Source organism: Coregonus clupeaformis, chromosome 39 (assembly GCF_020615455.1).
Source record: "Coregonus clupeaformis isolate EN_2021a chromosome 39, ASM2061545v1, whole genome shotgun sequence".
NCBI classification, from domain to species: domain Eukaryota; kingdom Metazoa; phylum Chordata; class Actinopteri; order Salmoniformes; family Salmonidae; genus Coregonus; species Coregonus clupeaformis.
Window position 1 is genome coordinate 18,529,711 of NC_059230.1, and position 24,081 is coordinate 18,553,791.

General features: G+C 43.6%; 1 protein-coding gene across 2 annotated transcripts in view; it reads right to left on the minus strand.

Annotated features, from left to right (window-relative positions):
- LOC121554279 (neurexin-1-beta) overlaps positions 1-24,081 on the minus strand; it is a 256,949-nt gene that overhangs the window by 30,051 nt on the left and 202,817 nt on the right. Inside the window, exons 3-4 of one of the 2 annotated variants that reach the window (XM_041867759.2) lie at positions 21,535-21,706; positions 8,202-8,291 (exon numbers count right to left, since the gene is read on the minus strand). In XM_041867759.2, the coding sequence (XP_041723693.1) occupies positions 8,202-8,291; positions 21,535-21,706 (262 nt within the window). The remainder of the gene's footprint in view (positions 1-8,201; positions 8,292-21,534; positions 21,707-24,081) is intronic. The other variant, XM_041867760.2, reaches the window with a different exon arrangement.

Here is a 24,081-nt window from a genome sequence, read left to right on the forward strand (position 1 = left end):
AGGGAAATATTTGTTTGCGAGTGTCACGATCGTCGATAGATGAAGCGGACCAAGGCGCAGCGTGATAAGCGTACATACTTTATTGTGTACATACACGAACCAAAACAATAAACAAACGATACGTGAAGTCCTAGGTTAAATCACACAAACCTTAACGGAACAAGATCCCACAATGACTAGTGAAAACAGGCTGCCTAAGTATGGTCCCCAATCAGAGACAACGAGCTACAGCTGCCTCTGATTGGGAACCACCCTGGCCAACATAGATCTAACCGATCTAGAACGAAAACCATAGCAAACAAAACATAGAAAATCCACACCCTGGCTCAACAATTAAGAGTCCCCAGAGCCAGGGCGTGACAGCGAGAGGAATCATTGAGAAAGGTTGAATTGTTCTCGGGCTTGTAATGTCCGGATATGAAAATCAATTTTGACTGCAATTGTATCCCTCAATGGTTGTTCCGAAATTATAGTGGTTAGATGAAACAACAGAATGATGAAATAAAACAAAGTGATGAGATTGAGATTGCACATTTCCGTAAGTGATTTCTTCGGGTGTGTTTTCATGAGCGAGAAATTGAGCCAGATTGATGGTGAAATAATAACTCCTAATATTGGCCCTTCTATTTAAACACTAGAAGCGCAGAGGCAGGCATATTCATTTAAAATTGAAATACAGTATCTCTGCCATTTTCTTTTTCACGCCCCCCTCTGTCCTTGACTTTTCCTAAATATGTACAGTATATTTAACACAAGTATTTGTTTTATAAGCAGTTTAAAAAGGTAGTCATTTTTTTTTCCTGGAGCGCCAAAAAGTTACTTTTTTAAATCCTCCTACAGAGTAACACGCAGTTAAGACGTTTTGATATCTATATAGTATCAGAAAGATCAGGTTCTGAGGTTTCCAAAACACTTATCTTTGTCAAATAACTCTCAAAATTGAGGAGATGAGCTCTATTTCAAAAGATCCCCTTTTCCAAGAATAACCACTGTTCCATGCGCTCCACAGGTGAGCACTCGGCAGCAGATAGCCTACATTAACATAAACTAATGAAAATGCTATTGTGTTCTTTGAAATATATATATTTTCGTATTCTAATGTTACCCAAGACCTTCATAAACACAACCAAAGGAAAAAATGTTCCGATAGCATATATGAAATGTATATATTAGACTGTTAGAATGTTCCAGTCAAAATGACTGCTCATTGGCTCAAAGTGGGGTCCCTCGAGGCCTGGCTTTTCTAGCAACTTCTCTGTTCTCTGTTTATTTCTAGCTGAAATGAATGGAGATAGACAGGGCCATAAGACACTCAGAGACTATAGCCTAGCCGAGTGAACGATATGACGAGGGGAGAGGAGAAAGAAGAAGGGACTTCAGGGAGAATTGGGACGTGAAATGACAGGAGAGAGGGAGGAAGACAAACAAGTGCAGGGCTAAAGGAAGATCACAGGCCTGATAAAGGAGAGGAGCGACAAAGGGCTAGAAAATAGTGTTAACCAGGGATGATGGAGAGAAGAAAAGGTCGAAGGAGAGAGTGAGAGAAAGATGATGAGAAGTACATCAAGGGAGAGAACGGAGGAGTTAGTGAAACAGAGGGAGCGATAGAGTGTCAACCAATGATTGAGAGAAGAAAAGGTGGAGGGAATGAGAGCGAAACCAGGGTAGAGAAAAAAGGAGGAGTTAGTGAAACAGAGGGAGCGATAGAGAGCATGTGCATTGACATGCTAACTAAACGCATGTAGGAGTAATACAACTTCAGTGAATCATACAATGCAAGCTTCCCCATTTCCCTTTCTTGTTTCGAGCTAATGATACCGCTAACCTAGCAGCATTCGCTGGGGCTCGGCAGAGAAAAACCACGGGACTCAGTTACTAGTTCCGTGGGAAACCTGTTCACATCAACTGTATCACTGTTTCACTCTACACTGACCAGAAGGGAATCGCTCAGTGGGGTGTAGCGAATCTACATCCGTGTATCCATCTCCATGTTTTTTCTCGACAAGAGAAAAGATGAGCCGGGGCCGGTAATTACCGGCTGAGTTGACGGAGCCGTGGAGGAGTGGGCCGAGTCCGGCCACGCTCGGCTGGCTATTGCACAGATTGCCTGTCTGAAGGCTTAGGTAATGAGAGCAAGTCTGCAACCTCCAGTGGATGTGGAGGGGAGGCTCGAACACAGCTCAGCCCCATCCAAGTGGCTAAGGTGGGGGAGAGGTGGCAGGAGGGGGGATGGATGTTCTGGATGGATGTTCTGGATCTAATGGCATTCCAGTGGAAGGAATCAGAGGGAGGGATTGGAAGTGGAGACTGGCGAGACCTCTTTCTCTCCAACATCATTATACTCCCTTTCTTCCATAGCCTGTATTATCTAGGAGAGAGAGTGTGACACATAGGCACAGAAGAAGAGGCTACCATCTTAAGTGCTTTGCGGTGGCAACTCGGCTAGTGGGCCGGATGGATGGACTACCCAGGCTCCTCCACAGCGAAGGCGCCGCTTGTGGAATTTTGATTGACAGAAGCTTGGAATGTTTACACCGAGAACCTTTCGTATTGCTTGGCCGTTGGCGAATCATTCACTCAATTCCAGGATTCCACAGGGAATCTCAAGAAAAACACAGGCTTTTCTCCCTTTTGCCCTCCTCTTTTCCAACCTCTGAGACAAGACAGAACGGGGTGCACAGAGTTGATTATGAAGTGGGTAGTAGTTATCTCCTTAGCGCAAGGCGCTCTTTGCTAATTAAGTCTTTCACTTTTTTTTATTCCACTGGAAAAGTAGGCGATTTGGTAACGCTCTGAATTAATTATGTTTGACAAAGGAAGGCGAGGGGCGGAATGCACCGTGACTTTAGGAGAGCAAGCGCTGCGTGAGGGAGGAGTGAGGCCCTCAGGGGCCAGGGGACGTAGATAGAGACACTGTGGCGGGGAGGTACAGGAGGACTTCAGATAGGGTACAGTACACTAGATACAGTATGACAGGGTGTAGTGGCTTTCTCTGCATCATGACATATCTGGAGAGATCTAGGAAGTTGGTGAGAGGCATAGCAGTAAGCTAAGGTACAGGACGTCAGATAGGGTACAGTACACTAGATATGACAGGGTGTAGTGGCTTTTTCCGTATCATGACATATCTGGAGAGATCTAGGAAGTTGGTGAGCGACGTATCGGTGAGCTCGCGACAGATCCTATTTCTTCAGTCACTCCAGCTGCTCTAGCCCCCTCAAACTCAACTCTGGACATGGAAGCTAGTTTCACTGCATTCTTTAATTGTTCCCCTCTAATCAGGGACTGATTTAGACCTGGGGCACCAGGTGGGTGCAATTAATTATCAGGTAGAACAGAAAACCAGCAGGCGCTGGACCTCGTAGGGTAAGAGTTGGATACCCTTGCTCTAGGCCAGGGTTCTTCAATTCCGGTCCTGGAGGGCCGAAACACTTGTGTTTTTTATTTCTACCTGGTAGTTAATTGCTCTCACCTGGTGTCCCAGGTCTGAATTAGCCCCTGATTAGAAGGAGAGGATGAAAAACAGAGGTGTTTCGGCCCTCCAGGACCGGAATTGAAGAACCCTGCTCTAGGCCATTTCATGGTAGGGAAAGGAATAACACAGCCAAAGTGCCCCATTATTTAAGCCAGTAGGAACCGGAGTCTCACGACCACTTTTCCCTCTACGAGTTACAAATGGAAAAATGTCTTTCTGTTTTTCCAACACAACTGTAATAAAAGAGAAAGAGCTAATGAAAAGAGGTAAAAGAGGAGAATGCAGCGTGTGAGCCAAATCAACTCATCATGGGCTGTCTGGAGTGGGTTGCAGGGGCCACAGAGCCGGCCCCACCTGTGAGGGGCCCGGTTAGAAAAATCTCTGTAATAAAGCCGGGCTCAAGCATGTCCTGTCTGGATGAGCGCCCAGCCAAGAGAAGGTCGATTTGGGCTCAGGCATCATACCGACTAGGAGGACTCGATTGCTCTCGATTAGGGAGAAAGGGGGCGCTTGAACCAGGCCATTAAACACTGAACATTAAACCCAGCTCACTGGGTAGCTCGCTAGAAGCTGTCCAGGCACCACTGTTGACTCAAAGGCCTTGTGGTGTGTTGTGTTCCTCCCTTCCTCCTCCTTCCATCTCAGTTTCGTCCACCTAAACAAGTCTCTGGACGTTCCATTTGGGTTCTTAATGGCACAAGAGAGTTTGGTATCCTCCCTAAACCCAGATGTACGCCACACTGCTCCCATTTTAAACTGTAGCTCCAGCTATTCTTCTCTTCTCTGTGACTGGAGTAAAGCCAGGAAGTAAATATACTTCATTGGCTAAAAGCGGAACGTTTTACTGGTTTGAGAAGGAGAACAAGGGAAATGGATTCTCGCTGGTTATTTGTAATCTCTATTTTGTTATCTCTCTCCTCTCTCTCCCCAGAAAGATTAGGAAACCGTATCTTATTCTGGTTGTTCGAAAAGAAAAGAGGCTGCGGTGTCTGCGTGCCAAGAAAACTGCTGAGGATGTGGAGGGAGAGCGATAGAGAGAGAGAAACTGAGAGACAAAGAAAAGAGGGAGAGAGAGTGGGAGCGGTGGAATACAGCAGACCATTTGGTGTGATGGATATGAGGTGAGAGAGAGAGAGAGGGAGAGCGAGAGGAACGAGGGAAAAGGAGGGCACATCCGAGTGAGTTTGGTTGGATTGAGCTGTTAAAAACTTTTGGGTCTCTTATTTTTCCCCTCCATTGAGTCTGTATAAGTGCTGCCATTTTGGATTTATTTGGCAAGCACTGGGAGGGCCAGAGATGTTCTCTCTGATCTGCCTCAAAGTCTGGAGTAGAACAGAGAACGAGAGCTGCACACTGAGATGTGTGATCCAACAGCCATCTCTGGGCTAGGGGAGACATAATAATACCTACTAAGCCCTCTCTACTTCAGCCTGTAAAGTTGGTTGGGAGCATTGATAAGCGTGTGTGTGGGAGTGTTACCTACCTTTTCCACCGCTTGATTGCACTCCGTACTTGACTTTATGGGAAGTCTATTGCTTTAAGGTAGCATGAAATCTCATGGAATCGTTATGTTTCAAAATAAACCACTCTTCAATGCTTTTGAATAGTGCGTTGACTACTCTAGCTACCCCAGCTAGTTTTTATATCAATGAGAGCAAATGTCCATTCTTTGTGGTTATACGGTTCCACAGACCTGACCACACTGACCACAGACTGACCATGAGTTCAGGAGACACACTGGACTGACGTTTGTTTCACTCCGGTCAAGACATCTGAAGCAATGAAGACCACAGATTCAGGGGTGTGGTCAGAGGGGTGTGGTCTATAAGAGATAGGCAGTCTGGACCATTACAGACCAGGCTGCAATATCCATAGGATAAACCCCACTCTCTTTCATTCATACATGCATATATCCACCACCTTGAACAGACATTAGCATTCATTCAACATAACAAATGACATATTATTTAACCCATTTTGGTTCATAGAAGTTATTACACAAACAACATATTTTCTGTGCTAACATGGTGGAACAGTAAATGTTAAAGGGACCTTATAATCTCTTGTAACTTTATACTCAAAGAAGCATTCAAATAATTGCGGGTTTCATCACAAAATAATTCGATTCAGATACCATGTTTAGAATTTGGTGTTCAAGTTAAATGGTTCGTTTTTAACCCTCTGAGTTTTGCGTTTCGGGGGGTGAGGAGGGGTGAGGGGACAGGGGAGTATTCTGGCACCACTTCATCATGGTTTAAAGGGGTTCAGCACTTAGTTAGCTGTTTAGTTGTTATCCTGTCTAAGTTCTAGATTTGGGAGGAATTTCGAAAGTTCCAATTGAGCTCGTTAGAGATGTTTATAACAGGATTATGACTGAGGGCTTCTTGGTTGTGTACTAGCTACTGTTCAGAAGGTAAGGAATCATTTTGGTGTGATTGTCAATAACATACTGGCCTCCTGCTCATAGTTTTGGAGGGGGTGATGTGGGGAGAGTCAGCCCTCAGTAGTTAGTGTGGGTTGAGTTTGGTTTGCTGTTAGGTGGTTAGATTATGCTTAGTTCAGGTCTTAGGATTCATCTCTGTCTGTTTCCATAGCAAAGTAACTTTGAACTTTAACCCTTTGAGTTGAGAAATGTCCTCTGCCTCCCTCTTTCCATTCCCCTCCCTCCAACTTTGTTTTTGGTAAGAGTGCCTCTATACTAACCTCCCCAGCTTTCTCTCGCACTGTTGATTCTTTGGTTCTTATTGTGTTGATTCTTTGGTTCTTATTGTGTTGATTCTTTGGTTCTTATTGTGTTGATTCTTTGGTTCTTATTGTGTTGATTCTTTGGTTCTTATTGTGTTGATTCTTTGGTTCTTATTGTGTTGATTCTTTGGTTCTTATTGTGTTGATTCTTTGGTTCTTATTGTGTTGATTCTTTGGTTCTTATTGTGTCTTGTCATCATGATCCTAAATCTGGTTGGTAATTCATATGAAATCATCCTTATTAATGTATGAAAAAATGTGTACTAAATCCTTCAGCTGATTCTGGTTCTATCTGATATACTGATTCTGTCCAATACATGCTAAATTATCTATTAATCCAAATGACATGCAATGAGCAGTTTACTGAGTCTGTTTTTATCAAATAAACATGGGAACGCTTAATTTATCTTGTTTGACTCTCACATAAATACAAATTACTTTATTTTGAATCTTTCCTCGCATGTGGGTTCACTTATAATACAATTTCAAAGAACAGCCGGCCGCAGCAAATTAAAATATGTAAAATGTGATATATTCATGACACTGCATCTATTATTAGTCATACAAACAGAATACAAACTTGGGTAAAGCCTTTAGAGCCTTAGAGATTCATGACTTAGACTAATCTACCCTAAAATTCCCCTAGCAAGTCATATTTTACTGTGTTGTGATGGCTAACATCAACTAATTTAAATCGGAGTCACTTTGTCTAGCAGTCATGGAATAAGTAACAATTACACTTTGCTCAGAGGCCGACTCTCAGTTCTTCTAAATAATTATTGTATGTGTAATAAGGCACATCTACACCTTATAGTTATCATTAGTAATCGTGCTAGATGTGGACGGCCCATTATTGTGCTGTGAAAGCTGAGCTAGCTAGCGCTAGTTTAAAATGGCCAACATTGTGGTGTGACTGAGGTAACTGTGGCCAGAGGGATGTAATGAAAGGGGGAGGAGGAGGAGCAGCAACAAAGGCCACACCTCCATTTGGGGAGTTTTTAGAATCAACCACCTTTCAGCAGCACAAACACACAATACAAGACAAAGACAAAGAGGTTGGGGGATGTTTGGCACTCAAAGGGTTAAAGAATCGTCACTTTTGGTCAGATCCAAACTGCAGATCGATCGTGCTCGTTGTTGTCGGGCAGAATAAGGCCGACACAGCGAACTGTAGGCTTATTAACAAAGTTCAACAGACACATTAAACAGTCCCTTTAACTTTTAATGACTTTCAGGTGGCTACTTTTCTCTGGAGTGTCTAAAAAATAATTCAGTGGTTGTTCTTTCTTCCTCTAATTGTCACTTTTGTGAATAAGAATTTGAATAATAATCACCATAATTAATAAAACTTCACAAGACCAAACAACAGAAACACAGGAAGAGAAGCAGAAGGGGAACCAATAAGATCTGTCTTTTTGTCAGGTTGGTTACTGGGGGGTTATGTTGGGGTTATTGGGAAGTTATGACTCTGAAGAGATGCAGCCCCATGTCAAGGTGCTTTGGACATGGTTCCCCTGTGCAGTGCAGCCTACTGCTGGCTCTTTAGTTCAGTACCTTCATTGTAATGCTATGAAGAATGTTTAAAGTCATTAGCAACATTGTAATATTAGTTAACCCGCTAGCTGATAAGGGATGTGGATTTAGTAGCAATTTGCATACTTTCATAATTGCCAATTACCAGATAGAATGACCTGTCTAATTGCTTTCAGTATACAGTAAAACTGTAGAGCGTGCCGCTACCTGTTTGAATGTGTTACTAATGTATATTACTACTCAGTGACATAATTGAATGGTGAAGTTTAAGCCAATCACATTGGGTAAGGTCATAAGCCAATTGCATTGGACATATGTGAATCAGGGGAACTGTAAAGAGCCAATCACATCCACCTTTGTTGCGTGGCACTGCACCTCCTCCAGAGCGGTGGTTAACGGTGATTAAGTGGTTAGGTCATTAGTGGAGTGTTAAGGGGTTTTTAGTTACCTTTGTCGAGTAGCCACTCGTCAACTACCCGACCAAGTCGGTATGGGATTCTTTGTCTAGCAATAGCCAGGCGTTCATTATCAAAGTTCCCTTTAGAGAATTTGGAAAAGACAGAGTGCAGCAGGTTAATATCTGGAAGGTCAAAGGTTCAAAGGTTAAAGGTTAGAGAAAGGGCAACATGGCAAAACGTTTAGCAAGGTTATGTACGTTAAAATCAGCTTTAGGTAGTTTCAGGAAGTAGTAGCTTTTTGCGGACTGGTTTGGATTGGTTAGACAGCATTCTAGTTACCTCAGGTTTAAATGGTTGTTTTGGTTATGAGTCCGATAAGTTAAACATATTTATGAATAATTTAGAAATAGTATATTTGTATAATGATTAGCTGATATAGCCAATAGCTCAGTGGACAGTGAAAATCAATAGCATCAATGAAATCAATAGTAGCAATCTATAACATTTGTCAAAACCAACATGAAAAGCATTCAGTTATAGCAATATGCATTAACATCATCATTACATTATTCAAACATTCATCATCAAACCATTGTCATTTAATATTCAGAGACCCATAAGCACATATTACTTAACACATTACATGGTTAATACCAGGAAGACATATTCGGCTTGGGATCCCACGCAACCATCTTTAGAGGCAAGTCTCGGTGCTCAAGTCTGACATATTATATCAAGAAACTCAAAATCCATAAAGCAACACTAATCCCAACTTGTGCACTTTTGGGTAAATATAAAAACTTGGTGGATTTGAGTTCTGCTGTTTCATACATAATGTACATAACCTATCCGGGCTTTTTTCAGCTTAATAATCAGGGACTCATCAACGGCACTTCATAATTTCCATCATCTCATCAGTGCGTCAAAAGCTCTTCATTGCTTTTCCATTAAACCGCATGACATCATTTAGCCAGAGCTAAAATGATTATCTCCCTTATCATTTCAATCAAAATCAACCGCTGGATTGTCCTGTTTAGGGACGGGATCTTGAGAGCTATCCATAGAGCGATGCCTGGGGTGAGGAAATCATACAAATATGTAAAAGAAAGCCAGAAAAACAGCGTGTTAACAGTCTGGAGCGCTGTACTGTAATAATGTGCTACAAAATGGATGGTTTTTGAGCTGCAATAGCCAGGTAAAAGGTAGGGTGTAGGTGTAGTGGTAGAGGAGTAAGGCGTGGGTAGAGTGATCATGTGCCTGTAATTCTTGTCTAAAAAGCTGCTGTCCTCTCTCCCTCTATTCACCGCAGTGCTATATATACACTCAGTTCTGCAGTACCCAGGCCCACTCTCCAGGGGTCTATACACACGCCTGTGTGTGTAGTACAACCTGTCAGACGTAAGCTACAGAGGTGTGTGTGTGTGTGAGAGGGGGGGGTGGATGCAGAGCCTCGATGGAGAGAGTGAGGGAGGAGAAAAGGTGGAAAAGAGGAGGGGAGATGAGCAAAGAAGTCAAAGGGAGGGATACGAGTTGGATAGTAAGAATAGAATTGGAGAGAGAAGGTGAGAGTTTCAGAGTGTAGTGTTCGTTTAGGGGGAAAACACAAGTCAGGCGAGGTGTGTGTGTGTGTGTATTTCTGCTGAGCGATTAGTGCTTTTTGAGGTCGGTTCGGTTTCGGTTAGATTATTAAAACTTTATCACGGTTTTCGATTTTGGTTTCGATTATTGTTTTAAATATTAAATGCACTGTGCATTATGTGGGTTGAATGCTGTAACAACACAGAATAAAACATTTAATAAAAGTCCCATGATGGTAGAGACTGCTCATTACTGCTTATCACTTATTAACCATAATTTATTCACATTACTTTACTTTAATACAATATTTCAGTTGTTGTGTATATTACATTTGTTTTATTTGATTACTTTATTATTTCATTCCAAGTCATCATCTCATCTCTATAGAGCTGCTCTCTATATCACCTCACGATCACAAATTATTCTCTCTTCAGTAGCAGGCGTAAAAGGAACACAGACCGGACAAGTAGATGTGCAAGGGATTATGGTAATTGTAGTTCATTACCATGTTTTAAACTACAACTCACAACTACATCGCACAGTTCAGGTTGGATCTGATTTATCTCTAGAGAAACTCTGCAATGTGCGCATTGAGCTCACAGAAGAAAAAAAACAAACGAAATGGAATTCAAATAATTTAACAGACGGCAGTAAATTAGTTGTTTAAAAAACGAAAAATAAACTAAATGTTGGTTAATCGCTCAGCAATAGTGTTATGTGTGTGTGTGTGTGTGTGTACGTTTGTGTCGTTTAGATCACATGGGTCTCCAGGTAAGACTAGGAGATTGGCCTGTGCAAAGCCAGTGCTGCAATTACAGAGCTCCTCTCTCCACACACAACGCATTTATTTTTTATTTTTTTATTTTTTTTACAGCAACGCCAGCACTATGCAGCAAAACAGATTAGAGAGAGATAGAAAGAGAGCGAGAGACAGAGAAGCAGAGATGGAGAGGCCAGAGAGAGAAAGTGAAGAGAGACCAAAAGAGGGAGAGAGTCAGTGAGGAGGGGATGGAAAGAGTGAGCAGAGAAAAGGAGAGAAAGAAACAGTGGGAGGCAGTTGTCCTTAGTGAGATAAATCAATACCTCCCTAGACATATCCCTCGCCTAGTCCCTCTCTCCCTCTCTGCCATTACCAGAGCCTGGGCACAGAGCTTAAACAGGCATCCCTTAAGCAGTCTGACAACTAAACCCCTCCCTGCTACTGAACACTGAACAGCCTACTTCAGAAAGGAAAGGTATCTCTGATATTAAGTCGTCCCTCTAGTGGTAGTATTCGAACAGTGCAGCCATTTTAATAACTCCATGGCTCTGATCAAAATTACATTTTAGTCATTTAGCAGACGCTCTTATCCAGAGCGACTTACAGTTAGTGAGTGCATACATTTTCATACTGCCCCCCCGTGGGAAACGAACCCACAACCCTGGTGTTGCAAGCCCCATGCTCTACCAACTGAGCTAGAAATACTCTATTTCTAAAAGGCATCCGTCCTTTCTTCCTGCCTTGAAATAATATTTGATCTTGATCTATGTAGGGGAAACTGATCAGGTTAGATCATTAATTTACCCCAAGGAAATGTCCTACGAGGTACTGTGCCTCCTCTCTGAGTGGAGGGAGGTAGAAAGAGAGGGAGAAAAAAATTGCAGAAAGAAGTCAGAATACCGTGGCTCCACACTGGCCATAATAAGATTACAATTAGGAGATTCAAAGTCATCCTGCGTGAATCTGATGATGTCATTCAATAGAACGTCTATTGGTTCATTATTCCTGCCACCCCTCCCTCCATAGCTGCTAAGGGAGGATAGAAGAGGGGGATTTAGGGTTGAAGAATTTCCTCCCCCCCCCCCCATCCACCACCTCCCCAGGAAGTCCCCAGGTGTTCGGCCAATCAGAAACGGGGAAGACGCACAGGGCCGTGTTAAGCATAGACAGTGGTGTGTGTGTGTGCCTGTGCGTATCTGTGTGTGTGGAGGTGTGTGTGTACTATTTAGTGTATGTGTGTGACTAAGTGCGCATGTGTTTGCTCCTTGCTGACAAACACTATAGCGGCAACAGCCCCTTGGCGTCAGGCAGCCTCGTCACCAGCAACAAGCGAAAAATAACTGCAGGAGGATGAACAAACGACAAGCGGAGGCCCCAAGCCTGTTCTTTCTATATAAAGAGGGATTTGGAAATGCCAATGTGGAACAGCTGAAGATGGATGAGACGGATACGGTAAAAGGGAATGTGTCCGCTACACACATTGATATTTGTCTCTATCGTCTATAGCATACCTACTCTCCACTATAGCAGGGACTGAACACTATGCACCCAGGACATTGAAATAGACGAGAGAGGACCACAATGCCTGGAAAGCCGCAAGCCAGCATGCCCTCTCCCGTAGCCCAGAGCGGGTGCCTGGAGCCTGGGTTAGATTCATGGCAGCGGTGGGCAGCGCCCGGCACCAGGGGAGCCTGGATGTCATAGCTGTGATGCCAGGGTCAGGGCAAGGGCAGCGTGATTGACTGGCATCGTGGGAGACACAATGGGAGAGGCGGAGGACAGACAGAGGCTGGCATGCCAGGGATAGGTGTGTGTGTGTCCTGGGCTGACGGGCATCACTGTGAAGGCCAGCCTCTCCGGTCTATTACTCAGAACCACTACTCGTCTCACTGACACTGTCACTTTAGTTGGATTGTGTGTGTGAGATTCATGTTGTGAGTCAGTGTGTGTGTGTGAGAGAGACATGCAAGTTGGTGTGTGTGTTTGGAGGGATATCTATCAGGGGATGTCAACTGTATATCATCTCTCGCTCTGCAGCCAGATGCCCTTGTACAGGACACACATCTGAAATCTATCCAGCATGGTGGAATGGAGCTGTCTGGTTGTTTTGGCCATCTCTCTCTCTCTGCCCCTACCTCTCTCTCTCTCTCTCTGCCCCTACCTCTCTCTCTGCCCCCTCTCTCTCTCTCTGCCCCCTATCTCTCTCTCTCTCTCTCTCTCTCTCTCTCTCTCTCTCTCTCTCTCTCTCTCTCTCTCTCTCTCTCTCTCTCTCTCTCTCTCTCTCTCTCTCTCTCTCTCTCTCTCTCTCTCTCTCTCTCTCTCTCTGACCTTTCTCTCCACACTGCATTCAAATGTGTTATTCCTCTCTGAGTTTTACTGTAAACCCAAGCTGAAACATCCCTCCCATTGGAATGCATATATTCCATATCAATCCCTTTTCTCCCAACATCCTCACACATCTCTTCCCATATGAATTTAGAACGGATTCATCTTCACCATATAACTACAGTGTGATCTCTGCAGTAGTTGTCAGTCTAACGGTTCTGTTTAATCCATAGAAATAGAATTCTAGTTCTGGTTTTATCGCTCCTCTCCTCTCTGGGTTTGCATGTTGATGTCAGACTGAGGGAACGGGGCTCGTGTGGAAATCAAAGTTGTCAGTTCTTTAATTAGCTAGAGCAATCTTTTTCCGCCGTCTCCCTGATGAGGGCTCCTGTCCCTCTCCTGTCCCCCTCTCCTCCCCCAGCCACACAGGCCTGTAATTGGACCGCTGTCTAACTGTGAAAGATCCAATCAGAGCGTACTGTGTCGGTGGACCGTGAGTCCCTATAAGCTCCCACACCAACCAAGGAACGCGTGTCACCCTGCTGTCACTATAATTGTGACTGGGAGAATGAGCTGGCCTACTCTCAATAATCTGCAATGTTACATCAATGACATCAATCTTTATTCCCTTCAGACATTTTATATACATTTGATTTGACTGGAATTCAGTTCAATGACTGTAGTGGAATTTCAATACCTGAACCATAGTAGGTTGGAGGTGTCGCTGTTTAGTCAGACAAATTGTCACTCAAATCATACCCATAATGCATTATTTGACCATCCCCATCCTTATCCCTTTAGCACAGTGGAGCATCAAAGTCACATTGAGACTTCAACTGCTACGGTTCAGGTATTGAAGTTCTAATGCAACTCTAAGTAGGGCCGGCCAAGCCTATAGCTCTGCTCCGGAAAGTTAGATTGCACCGCTGCTATACGATTCAACTACTTGTTCTACTCCAAGTAGGAGGGCTGATCCTGTGGCTCTGTGTGCGCCTGACCTGGTGTTCCCTGAGCTGGAGCCAGTCTGTCTAAACCCTGCCAGCCTGCCACGTCCATGCCTCCTGGAACTTAAACGGGCATGGCTGGAGGGAAGGGAAGTGCTGAGCTTCTCAGAGATCCTGGCCTCCTCACAACTCTGCAGCTCTCTGTCTCTCTCCCGTTCTCCCTCCCGTTAGCTCTCTCTCTCTCCCCCCCCCATCCCTAGCGTTTACAGTGGCTCAGAGGTAAGAGAAGGCAGACAAAGGCAGGTAGACTTTAAAAGGGTTGAGCTGCTTCGCAGGCTCCCCCTGTGCTGACCTCTGAGTGGCTGGGACAACGAGACTCCTAGCTGGGAGACAGCTGTTCAGCCACCCTGGCTCTCTTGTTCTCTCTCTGTCTCCAGCCATGCAGGTTCAGTATAGGTCAGCACTCAGCACTCACAGAAACTTCTGTTAAACGCCTGGCAGCAAGAGCACAGGGAAGGAAGACGAGGAATTCTCTCACTGTCTCTCCTTTTCTTTCTTTCTCTGTTTCCCTCTGTCATCTGTCACTCATTTCCCCTCCTTTTCTCTAGAGTCCCTTTCTTTTATTGGCACCTGTGATAAAGATGAGCAAAAAAGACTAAAATAAATTATACAAATACTGAGCTATATTGTATGCCAAAAAAAGAGATGGCCATTGCAAAATGTTGATTTTGTGGTCAATTAACCATTAATTTGTGGATTTGGATGTGTGCTTTGGGTTATTGTCTTCCTGGAAGATCTACTTGGGGCCAAGATTCAGCCTCCTGGCAGAGGCAACCAGGTTTTTGGCTAAAATGTCCATGGTAATAGGTAAAGTGCATGATGCCGTTGACCTTAAAAAAAGGGACACAGGACCATTGGAAGCAAAATAGCGCCATAACTTCAAAGATCCCCCACCATATTTTACAGTAGGGATTAGGTATTTTCTGCATATGCATTGTTCAACACTGGTGTGTGTGGCTAAAGAGCTCTATTTTTATGTCATCCAACAATGTAAACGTCTGGAGTTTGCTAAACGGCATTGGCACTTGGATTGGAACTGGTGCTACAGTCAGATGACATGAAAATATCACTCTTTGGCTACGCACACCAGTGGTGAGTTTGGCGTCGAAATAAGGATGCATAAGCAGAAAAGAACCCCACACGTACTGTAAAATATGGTGGTGGATCTTTGATTTTATGGAGCCATTTTGCTTCCACAGGTCCTGGGGCCATTGTTCAAGGAAAAATCAACTCAAACCACTTATTCCTATAATTTACAGTGTTAAATAACACTAATATGTGAGAACAATATTTTTTGAGAAACAAATGTTTAATTTTGTCATTATAATAAGGTTGGTAGCAACATGTGAAAATCGTTGTGGAAATGTGTTGCAGCTCAAGTCGAATACAAAACCCACAATGCAATGCTCTCTCTATGGGCTGGCTTGCTAGCTAGCTAGCTAGGTAGCTAGCAAACGTAGCGACACACAATAATACAAAAGTCAATATCAGCATGTGAAGTAGCTAGTTGGCTGTAAAATCGCCTAAACAAACTGTACTATCAATTTAGGAGTCTACAGTCTCAACATGTTCAATATGCAGATCGATGTTCCTCGCAGAGTGGAGTCTGACATTTGCAACGGCACTATGCAATGCACCCTGGACTGAAGAGGCAGACAAATAGGAGAAATGTGGTGGACCCTCTGTTAAATTACACAATTCTCAAGTTAGGAATATCGAAAAAAAATATGATCAATTGCTTATTCGAGAGAAGACAACCTACCGCGTTATGACATCGGCCAGTATTGAAATCTCACGTGTGATAGATGTTTTCGTGATCTAAAAGTCGTATTCCTATTAATTTCCAGTGTAGTGAGAGCGGCTTTATCGCAATGCTATGTCATACCGGACACATTTCTGCCTGCTTGGCCGGAAATAGCTCAGATAACATTCAAAATGAATCTTTCCTTTAAGGTCAACTGCATCATGAACTTTGCCCAGTACCAGGTAATTTCAGCCGAAAAACTCGTTGCCTCTGCCAGGAAGCTGAAACTTGGGTGCAAGTGGATCTTCCAGCAAGACAATAACCCCAAGCACACATCAAAATCCACAAAGAAATGGTTAATTGGCCACAAAATCAACATTTTGCAATGACCATATCAGTCTCCAGACTTGAAACCCATTGAAAACCAGTGGTTTGAATTGAAGAGGGCGGTCCATATGCGCAGATGAAGGATATCAAGGATCTAGAAATATTCTGTATGGAGGAATGGTCTAAGATCCCTTCCAATGTGTTCTCCAATCTCATTTTAGAAAAAGGCTTAGTGCCGTTATCCTCGCAAGGTGAGGTATTGAAAGGTGTTGAAAACAGGGGACTCCAACCTAAGTGTATGTAAACTTCCGACTTTAACTGTAAGTAGAAATGTAAAGGAACATAATGCTACTGTTACTATGGGAGAGCTCATCTTTCCCTGGTCTGTCCCCACTACCCATTGCCCTCCAAATCACCTGTCCACAGTCTATTTGATGAGGAGTCTCCCTCGTCTCCTCCAGCCTGCCAGCTGCCTGACTGGACAGTGTTAGAGACCGTAATGGCTGCCCAGAGAGCCTCCCTGAACTGGACCAAAATGGCTCCTGAGTTGACCATAAGAGGGCACTTTTCCAAAGCAGCTACATCTACATGAAAGGAGAATCCCGACAGCCAATAATTCTGAAACCTAACTTTATGAGAATTTTTTTTTTTTTAAACAAAATCTCTTTATCTTAACAAATGTATTAGTATAAAATAAAATAATTACAAAAAATCTAGCATACAATATAGCTCAGTATTTGTATTATTTATTTTATACCATATTTTTTGCTCATCTTTATCAAGGGTGCCAATAATTATGGACCCCACTGTATGTGTGTGTTATCTAAATGAATGTACGCCATCTTGAACTAAATGTGTGCGTTTGTGCGCATGTTACAGACTGTGTGCACATACAATACAGTATGTGTAATCTCGGTAGCTGTGATGCTATCCAATTTGTGCACTGCTTTTTATACAGTACTGTAGATGCAGACCCTATCCATCAGAGAGCTGATAGCAGCTGGCTTACACAACCCATGGCCAGCAGCTATCTCTATCTCTCACTCCTTCATCCTCTCTTTCTCAATCTGAGGGGCGGGGAACATCGCTACTGAACACCCTCTCCTTTTTTCTCTTCCTCCCCCTCTCTTTATGTACTTCTCCCTTTCCACTCCACCTCTCTTTTCCCCACTCACTCTCTACTCCTTATCTCTCCTCTCTCATATTCTATTTTTCCCTCCCTTTCCCCACATAACTCTTTCCCCACTTCCTCCCCATCTCTATCCATTTCTTCCCAGGCACAGCCAGGAGCCAAAGCAATGAGACAGCTTTATTGGTGGAGTGCTGCAAACACCCTGGATCAGGAAAGTGCGTTTGCACAGTGTGCACTCTCTACTTGTCATAATGATGAAGTTACTAGGCGGCAAATATGCTAATCACCAGGAGGCAGCCCAGCTATAGGGAATTGAAAGTGGGATGACAATGTACAGTTGAAGTCGGAAGTTTACATACACCTTAGCCAAATACATTTAAACTCAGTTTTTCACAATTCCTGACATTTAATCCTAGTAAAAATTCACTGTCTTAGGTCAGTTAGGATCAGCACTTTATTTTAAGAATGTGAAATGTCAGAATAATAGTAGAGAGAATTATTTATTTCAGCTTTTATTTCTTTCATCACATTCCCAGTGGGTCAGACGTTTACATACACTCAATTAGTATTTGGTAGCATTGCCTTTAAATTGTTTAACTTGGGTCAAACGTTTCGGGTAGCCTTCCACAAGCTTCCCACAATAAGTTGGGTGAATTTTGGCCCATTCCTCCTGACAGAGCTGGTGTAACTGAGTCAGGTTTGTAGGCCTCCTTGCTCGCACACGCTTTTTCAGTTCTGGCCACACATTTTTTATAGGATTGAGGTCAGGGCTTTGTGATGGCCACTCCAATACCTTTACTTTGTTGTCCTTAAGCCATTTTGCCACAACTTTGGAAGTATGCTTGGGGTCATTGTCCATTTGGAAGACCCATTTGCGACCAAGCTTTGACTTCCTGACTGATGTCTTGAGATGTTGCTTCAATATATCCACATAATGCCATCTATTTTGTGAAGTGCACCAGTCCCTCCTGCAGCAAAGCACCCCCACAGCATGATGCTACCACCCCCGTGCTTCACGGTTGTGATGGTGTTCTTCGGCTTGCAAGCTACCCCTTTTTTCCTCCAAACATAATGATGGTCATTATGGCCAAACAGTTCTATTTTTGTTTCATCAGACCAGAGGACATTTCTCCAAAAAGTACGATCTTTGTCCCCATGTGCAGTTGCAAACCGTAGTCTGTCTTTTTTACGGCTGTTTTGGAGCAGTGGCTTCTTCCTTGCTGAGCGGCCTTTCAGGTTATGTCGATATAGGACTCGTTTTACTGTGGATATAGATACTTTTGTACCTGTTTCCTCCAGCATCTTCACAAGGTCCTTTGCTGTTGTTCTGGGATTGATTTGCACTTTTCGCACCAAAGTACGTTAATCTCTAGGAGACAGAATGCGTCTCCTTCCTGAGCGGTATGACGGCTGCGTGGTCCCATGGTGTTTATACTTGCGTACTATTGTTTGTACAGATGAACGTGGTACCTTCAGGCATTTGGAAATTGCTCCCAAGGATGAACCAGACTTGTGGAGGTCTACAATTTTATTATCTGAGGTCTTGGCTGATTTCTTTAGATTTTCCCATTATGTCAAGAAAAGAGGCACTGAGTTTGAAGGTTGGCCTTGAAATACATCCACAGGTACACCTCCAATTGACTTACATTATGTCAATTAGCCTATCAGAAGCTTCTAAAGCCATGACATAATTTTCTGGAATTTTCCAAGCTGTTTAAAAGGCACAGTCAACTTAGTGTATGTAAACTTCTAACCCACTGGAATTGTGATACGGTGAATTATTAATGAAATAATCTGTCTGTAAACAATTGTTGGAAAAATTACTTGTGTGCCAAAACTATAGTTTGTTAACAAAAAATGTGTGGAGTGGTTGAAAAATGAGTTTTAATGACTCCAACCTAAGTGTATGTAAACTTCCGACTTCAACTGTAAGTAGAAATGTAAAGGAACATAGTGCTACTGTTACTATGGGAGAGCTCATCTTTCCCTGGTCTGTCCCCACTACCCATTGCCCTCCAAATCACCTGTCCACAGTCTATTTGATGAGGAGTCTCCCTCGTCTCCTCCAGCCTACCAGCTGCCTGACTGGACAGTGTTAGAGACCGTAATGGCTGCCCAGAGAGCCTCCCTGAACTGGACCAAAATGGCTCCTGAGTTGACCATGAGAGGGCACTTTTCCTAGTGTAGATGGAAACAAAGCAGCTACATCTACATGAAAGGAGAATCCTGACAGCATTTTGCAAGGTTTATTCTTTCTGGACATAGTTAGATATGACTATTCACTCTGCATTGACAGTTTCATAGAGATCTTTCTTGGTTAACAGGTGGATATGAGATTCTCCCCTATGGATAATTCATTTTAATAAAGGCATTTGATCTTTATGGTAAGAGTGCCTTGAATGAGCTATGTCCATATAGGTTTATCGTTCCATTTTATGACGATATTAGTGTCATTAAAATACATTCATTAGTAAAATATGTTCTATCTTTGGGAGCAATTCCTTCAGAGTGGCCTATTCCATTGAGAAAATCTCAGAGTGGTTTAAATTTCTATCTGGGTCACAGGCATCTGTTCCGACACCATCGTTCCCCCCTTTCCCTCCTCTTAAAACTCCTCTTCCTTCTTTCATTTCACGCACTCCTTGGCTCAATTAGGAAGTCCCCCTTCCTCCTCTCCCCTCTCTATCCCTCCATCCCATCGGAGCTTTGCTCTCCTAATGCGCAGCATCTCTGAGACAGACAGACAGGGAACCTTCAAAGTGCCACTCGAAATAAACCGTGTGTACGTAGCTAACGTGCATAAATCAGTAAAGCTAAATCCGCCGGCGCCTTCCCCCCACCCCTCCTCCTCCACCCCACCCACCCCTCCTCCTCCACCCCACCCCATACACCCACCGCAAAACAATAGTGCCAACCCCAACGACTGAACCGACAAATACCTCGATCAGCAGGAGAGAGAAGAAGAGAGACGCTCGACTGACAAACTACAACAACGGCGACAACAACAACGGAAGAAGAAAAGATGAAAGGGAAAACGAGGCCTCCAAATTCAATTACAATGAAGGCTGAAAATAGAATGAACGGGGGCACCGTTGTCAACAGGCTGCTCGGCTACTGTTGTGCACCGCCGTTAGCTTTATCGCTAACCCCGTTTGGAACACATGCCACGGCGAGAAGGGACTATTTCCATCACAATGGCCATAGAGAAGAGACTGTCACACGGTGTTCTATTCTTCTTGGCCGTGATGCATGGACTTCTGTCCCGGTGCTGACGGATGGATCTAGCTTTTCTCTGCAGGTGACAATAGAGCCAAGGTGTGTGGGTTGGATCACCACGGTGACAGGGGATGCCAGAGTGGAGAGAGGGGCCGCATCACTCCTGGATATCACTCCACAGAGGCGAGCGTTTTGACTTTGATTCAGTGGAGTGGGTCTATTTTCTCTGTTTACCTTTGACAAACTTTTTTTAATCAAAAAAGTCCTCCAAAATACCAATAATTGGAGCCAGAGAATGAGTCACCTGAAACACTGTGAAACATTCATCAGTGTCTAAGAAAATAATATTTATTACAAAGACAATTAACCCATAATTAACCAATTCTTTGTCTTCCAGGGTGGTGGTTCTACCAGCGTGAACAGATCAAGCTCAGTATAATCAGGGATCAGAAACAGAAAATGTCTTCCTTGGAATAACCATGGTGGAGGTGGAGTTGACATGACCACAGTAGAATACAATGGAGAGAGATACCAAGTGAGAGTTTTTGAATTGGCAACAAATACCCTCATAATTTAACCAGCATATTAAAGGGATTGTTACATTTTTTATTGTATATAATCATGAGGAGTGCTATATATGACATTGTTGGTTGGCATATTCATCTGCTGAGTCATAGGTGTGTGTGTGTCTGTGTGTGTGTGTGTGTGTGTGTGTGTGCATATTTCTGTCTGTGTGTGTTCGAGAGCCAGGGGTTTCCCTTCAGCCACCTACACACAGCTGTAGCATTGAGGCATAAAGCTCTCACTGTTTCCATCCAACCCTGCCCCGGTGGGCCTACACACCCAGTGGCTATATCCACATTACTACCCCCCAAATACAGCTAGCTACAGCCAGTTAGAGCAGTGAGACAGCTATTCTCGCCTGATGGTGGGATTTCAGCCCACGTAGACATGAGGTTGTTTGCTTAAGGACATTCACTGCTCTCTCTCTCTCTGCCTTAATTGCCTGGAAACTTTGCAAGTGTACACTAAATATGTATGAAGCGTTTACACAGAGGTACATAGATATTGCATTTTCCTCTGCGGGAAAAGGCCAATTTGACAGATAATAACTTTGGGTTGTGGGTTCGAGTCCGTTATGGGTTGAATGTATGTTACTTAACCTTATATAAAAACAGCCATATTATTTGAGTCTCTCACTTTCTCTCTCTTTCCACTGTATTCCTTTAGATCAACTTATACTTTAGCCCTGTTATCCCTCCACTGTCCCTCCCTCCCTCCATCCCGGTGGTCCTACCTGTGGGGAAGCGTTCGATAACGGGCTGGCTGTCCACCTGCAGGGTAGCGTTGCCGCCGCTGCGCGTGAAGCGCACCACGTGGTATTTGCCGTCGCTCACCATCACCGCGCTCTCCTCGATGATGATGTCGTCCGTTCCCACGTTGAAGATGACGCCGATCCTTCCCCGTTCCTAGAAGGAAAGAGAGAGAGAAAGGAGCTTAGCGTGAGAGAACATCTTTCATCTCTGTTCAAGAGTGGATCGGTGAAAGGTGTGTCCAGAGTCTGGATATGACCAACCAGATTTCGAACCCAGGTCGAGGTCATCGGATGCAACTTTAAACCATGTTAACCTACTAAGCTAAAGCCTACAGTTGGCCTTAGCTCTGGGAGCTATCAACCACATCATCTTTAGATCTCAGGAAGGATTACTCATCACTTTTGTGTAGTTAACCAAACCGCGTCTACTAAACATAAATGAAAGAAATATGCCATTATATTTCCATCAAGTGTAAAACAGTTTTCAACCTATACACTCTACAGTATGACAGGTACAGTGCAGTGGCCAATGGACAATGTTCCAGTGTGTGTTCTGATCACTGTTGGGGCATAACGGTGTTCAGTCATGCGTGAAGTATAGACTACTTGTTGAGGACTGCGCCACCTTTAGCATTCATCACCCTCTTAACCACCTCCCCTCTCACATTTATTAGTGTTGACAGCCTCCTACTGCTTTGAGTTTATTACATTCTACCCCCCTCTCTCTCTCTCTCCACTCCTCCCATCCCTTTCTCCCTCTTTCACCCTCCTTCTGCGCCTCTCGTCCTCTCCTGTCCTCAGTCCCCAAGAAAGGTCAAAGTAATTTACAGAGTTACTCTGGCTGCCACGGGGGGATGGTGGGAGAGAAAGAGAGGGGGAGAAAAGGAAAGAGAGGGAGGTAGAAACACGATACACTACAGACAGAGACTACTCCACTCTTCACTCAAAAAAGGTGCTATCTAGAGCTTAAAAGGGTTCTTCGGCTGTCCCCATAAGATAACCTGTTTGGAACCCAAAAGAGTTCTACCTGGAACCAAAAAGGGCTTTACTGGGAACCAAAAAGGGTTCTACCTGAAACCAAAAAGGGTTCTTCTACGGGGACAGCCCTTTGGAACATTTCTTTTTCTTAGAGTGTAGCTTCTGTTGTGCATGTTCACTGCTGTGACTATCTAATGGCAGCCGGTGCCCTTCCCATTGGCCGCTTGTCCGTGCCTTTTCCAACAACACTTCCTGGTTTGACACGAGAGGTCAAGCTCATTTGCTGTGGGGGTCGCAGTGCACGCCGCTATCGTTCCGCTCTAGACCTCCTCTCCGCCGCCATCTCCATTGATCGCTTTATCTAATTAGCTATGTGCATTTATTTAGTCGAAAACCTTCCCAGCGTGCCACGATATTGTGAGGTTAAATTATGGCTTTAGCTTACAGCACTGTTTTAATAATTCATGCTCAATTAAATATTTTAGGAACATTTTAAAATAGCTGCTAAAATGTTAAAGGGACTAAAGTATCAAGTTCATTGAGTAAATAAGAGTGAGAGGTTGGGATGTAAATTTATGAGTTGTGTAATCACGGTTACATTTATCTAACACACACATTGCTGGGATAAAACAGCCATGTTATTTAACGAGGAGTGCGGTTGGGTGACAGTGACGATTAAGGCCCTAATTGAGTGTGCTCAAACGGTGGTGTCACTGGATGTGTTCAGAGCGGGATTAATACCTTTAAAGGCTCAACAGGGGCTTAGCCAACTGTATCAGTCAAACTGTCTGTCAGAATAATAAAGCTAGTTCATTTTGAATAGGCATCTGTATTTGACGGTGTTAGCTACTGCACCTACTATCACTGAGGCTTAAATACAGTAGAATTAAAAAATCCATTGAGTTTGTTGACATTACAAAGGAACTTTGATGGGTGAAGACTGATGGAGTGTTGATCTAAGCCCCTTAGGGATGTCAATCTTAAATCCTCCTTGGCACTTTATCAATCAATTAAAGTTATTGAATGACCAGAGAGTCCATATAGGACTACCTGGCTTCTTGTGTCTAAACCCAATATTGATTAATAAAAACAAACAGAAATGATGGCAATTGAAGATTGGAGTTTGATGTCCCTTTAATGATCATACCACCTTTTTACTCCCAGAGGAAAAAATAAAAATGGCAGCAGTTAGCCAAATGCTAACACAGTGCAGTGAACAGTAGGTAATGACGTCTCCTGCCTCACCACTGCCCACCCACAATGAAGCACTAACACTAATTGCGTTACCTTTTTCCTCGAGAATTAATTACATTTTCCACTAGGCAATCATTTTATTTGGGAAATGAATCCCTAGTATTAGGGTATTAGCGGAGGGGAAAGCGCACAGGGGAAAGAGATATTTACAGAGAGATTAGCATTTATGTTCCGCAACATTAGGGCTTCTTCTCTCTCGCCTGCGCTGAGGAATGTATCGACCCCATTACACCAAGCAGCCGACGGGAATCGCTGTTTTTTTAAAGATGATTTCTGTGTTGCTGTAATATCCTTTTA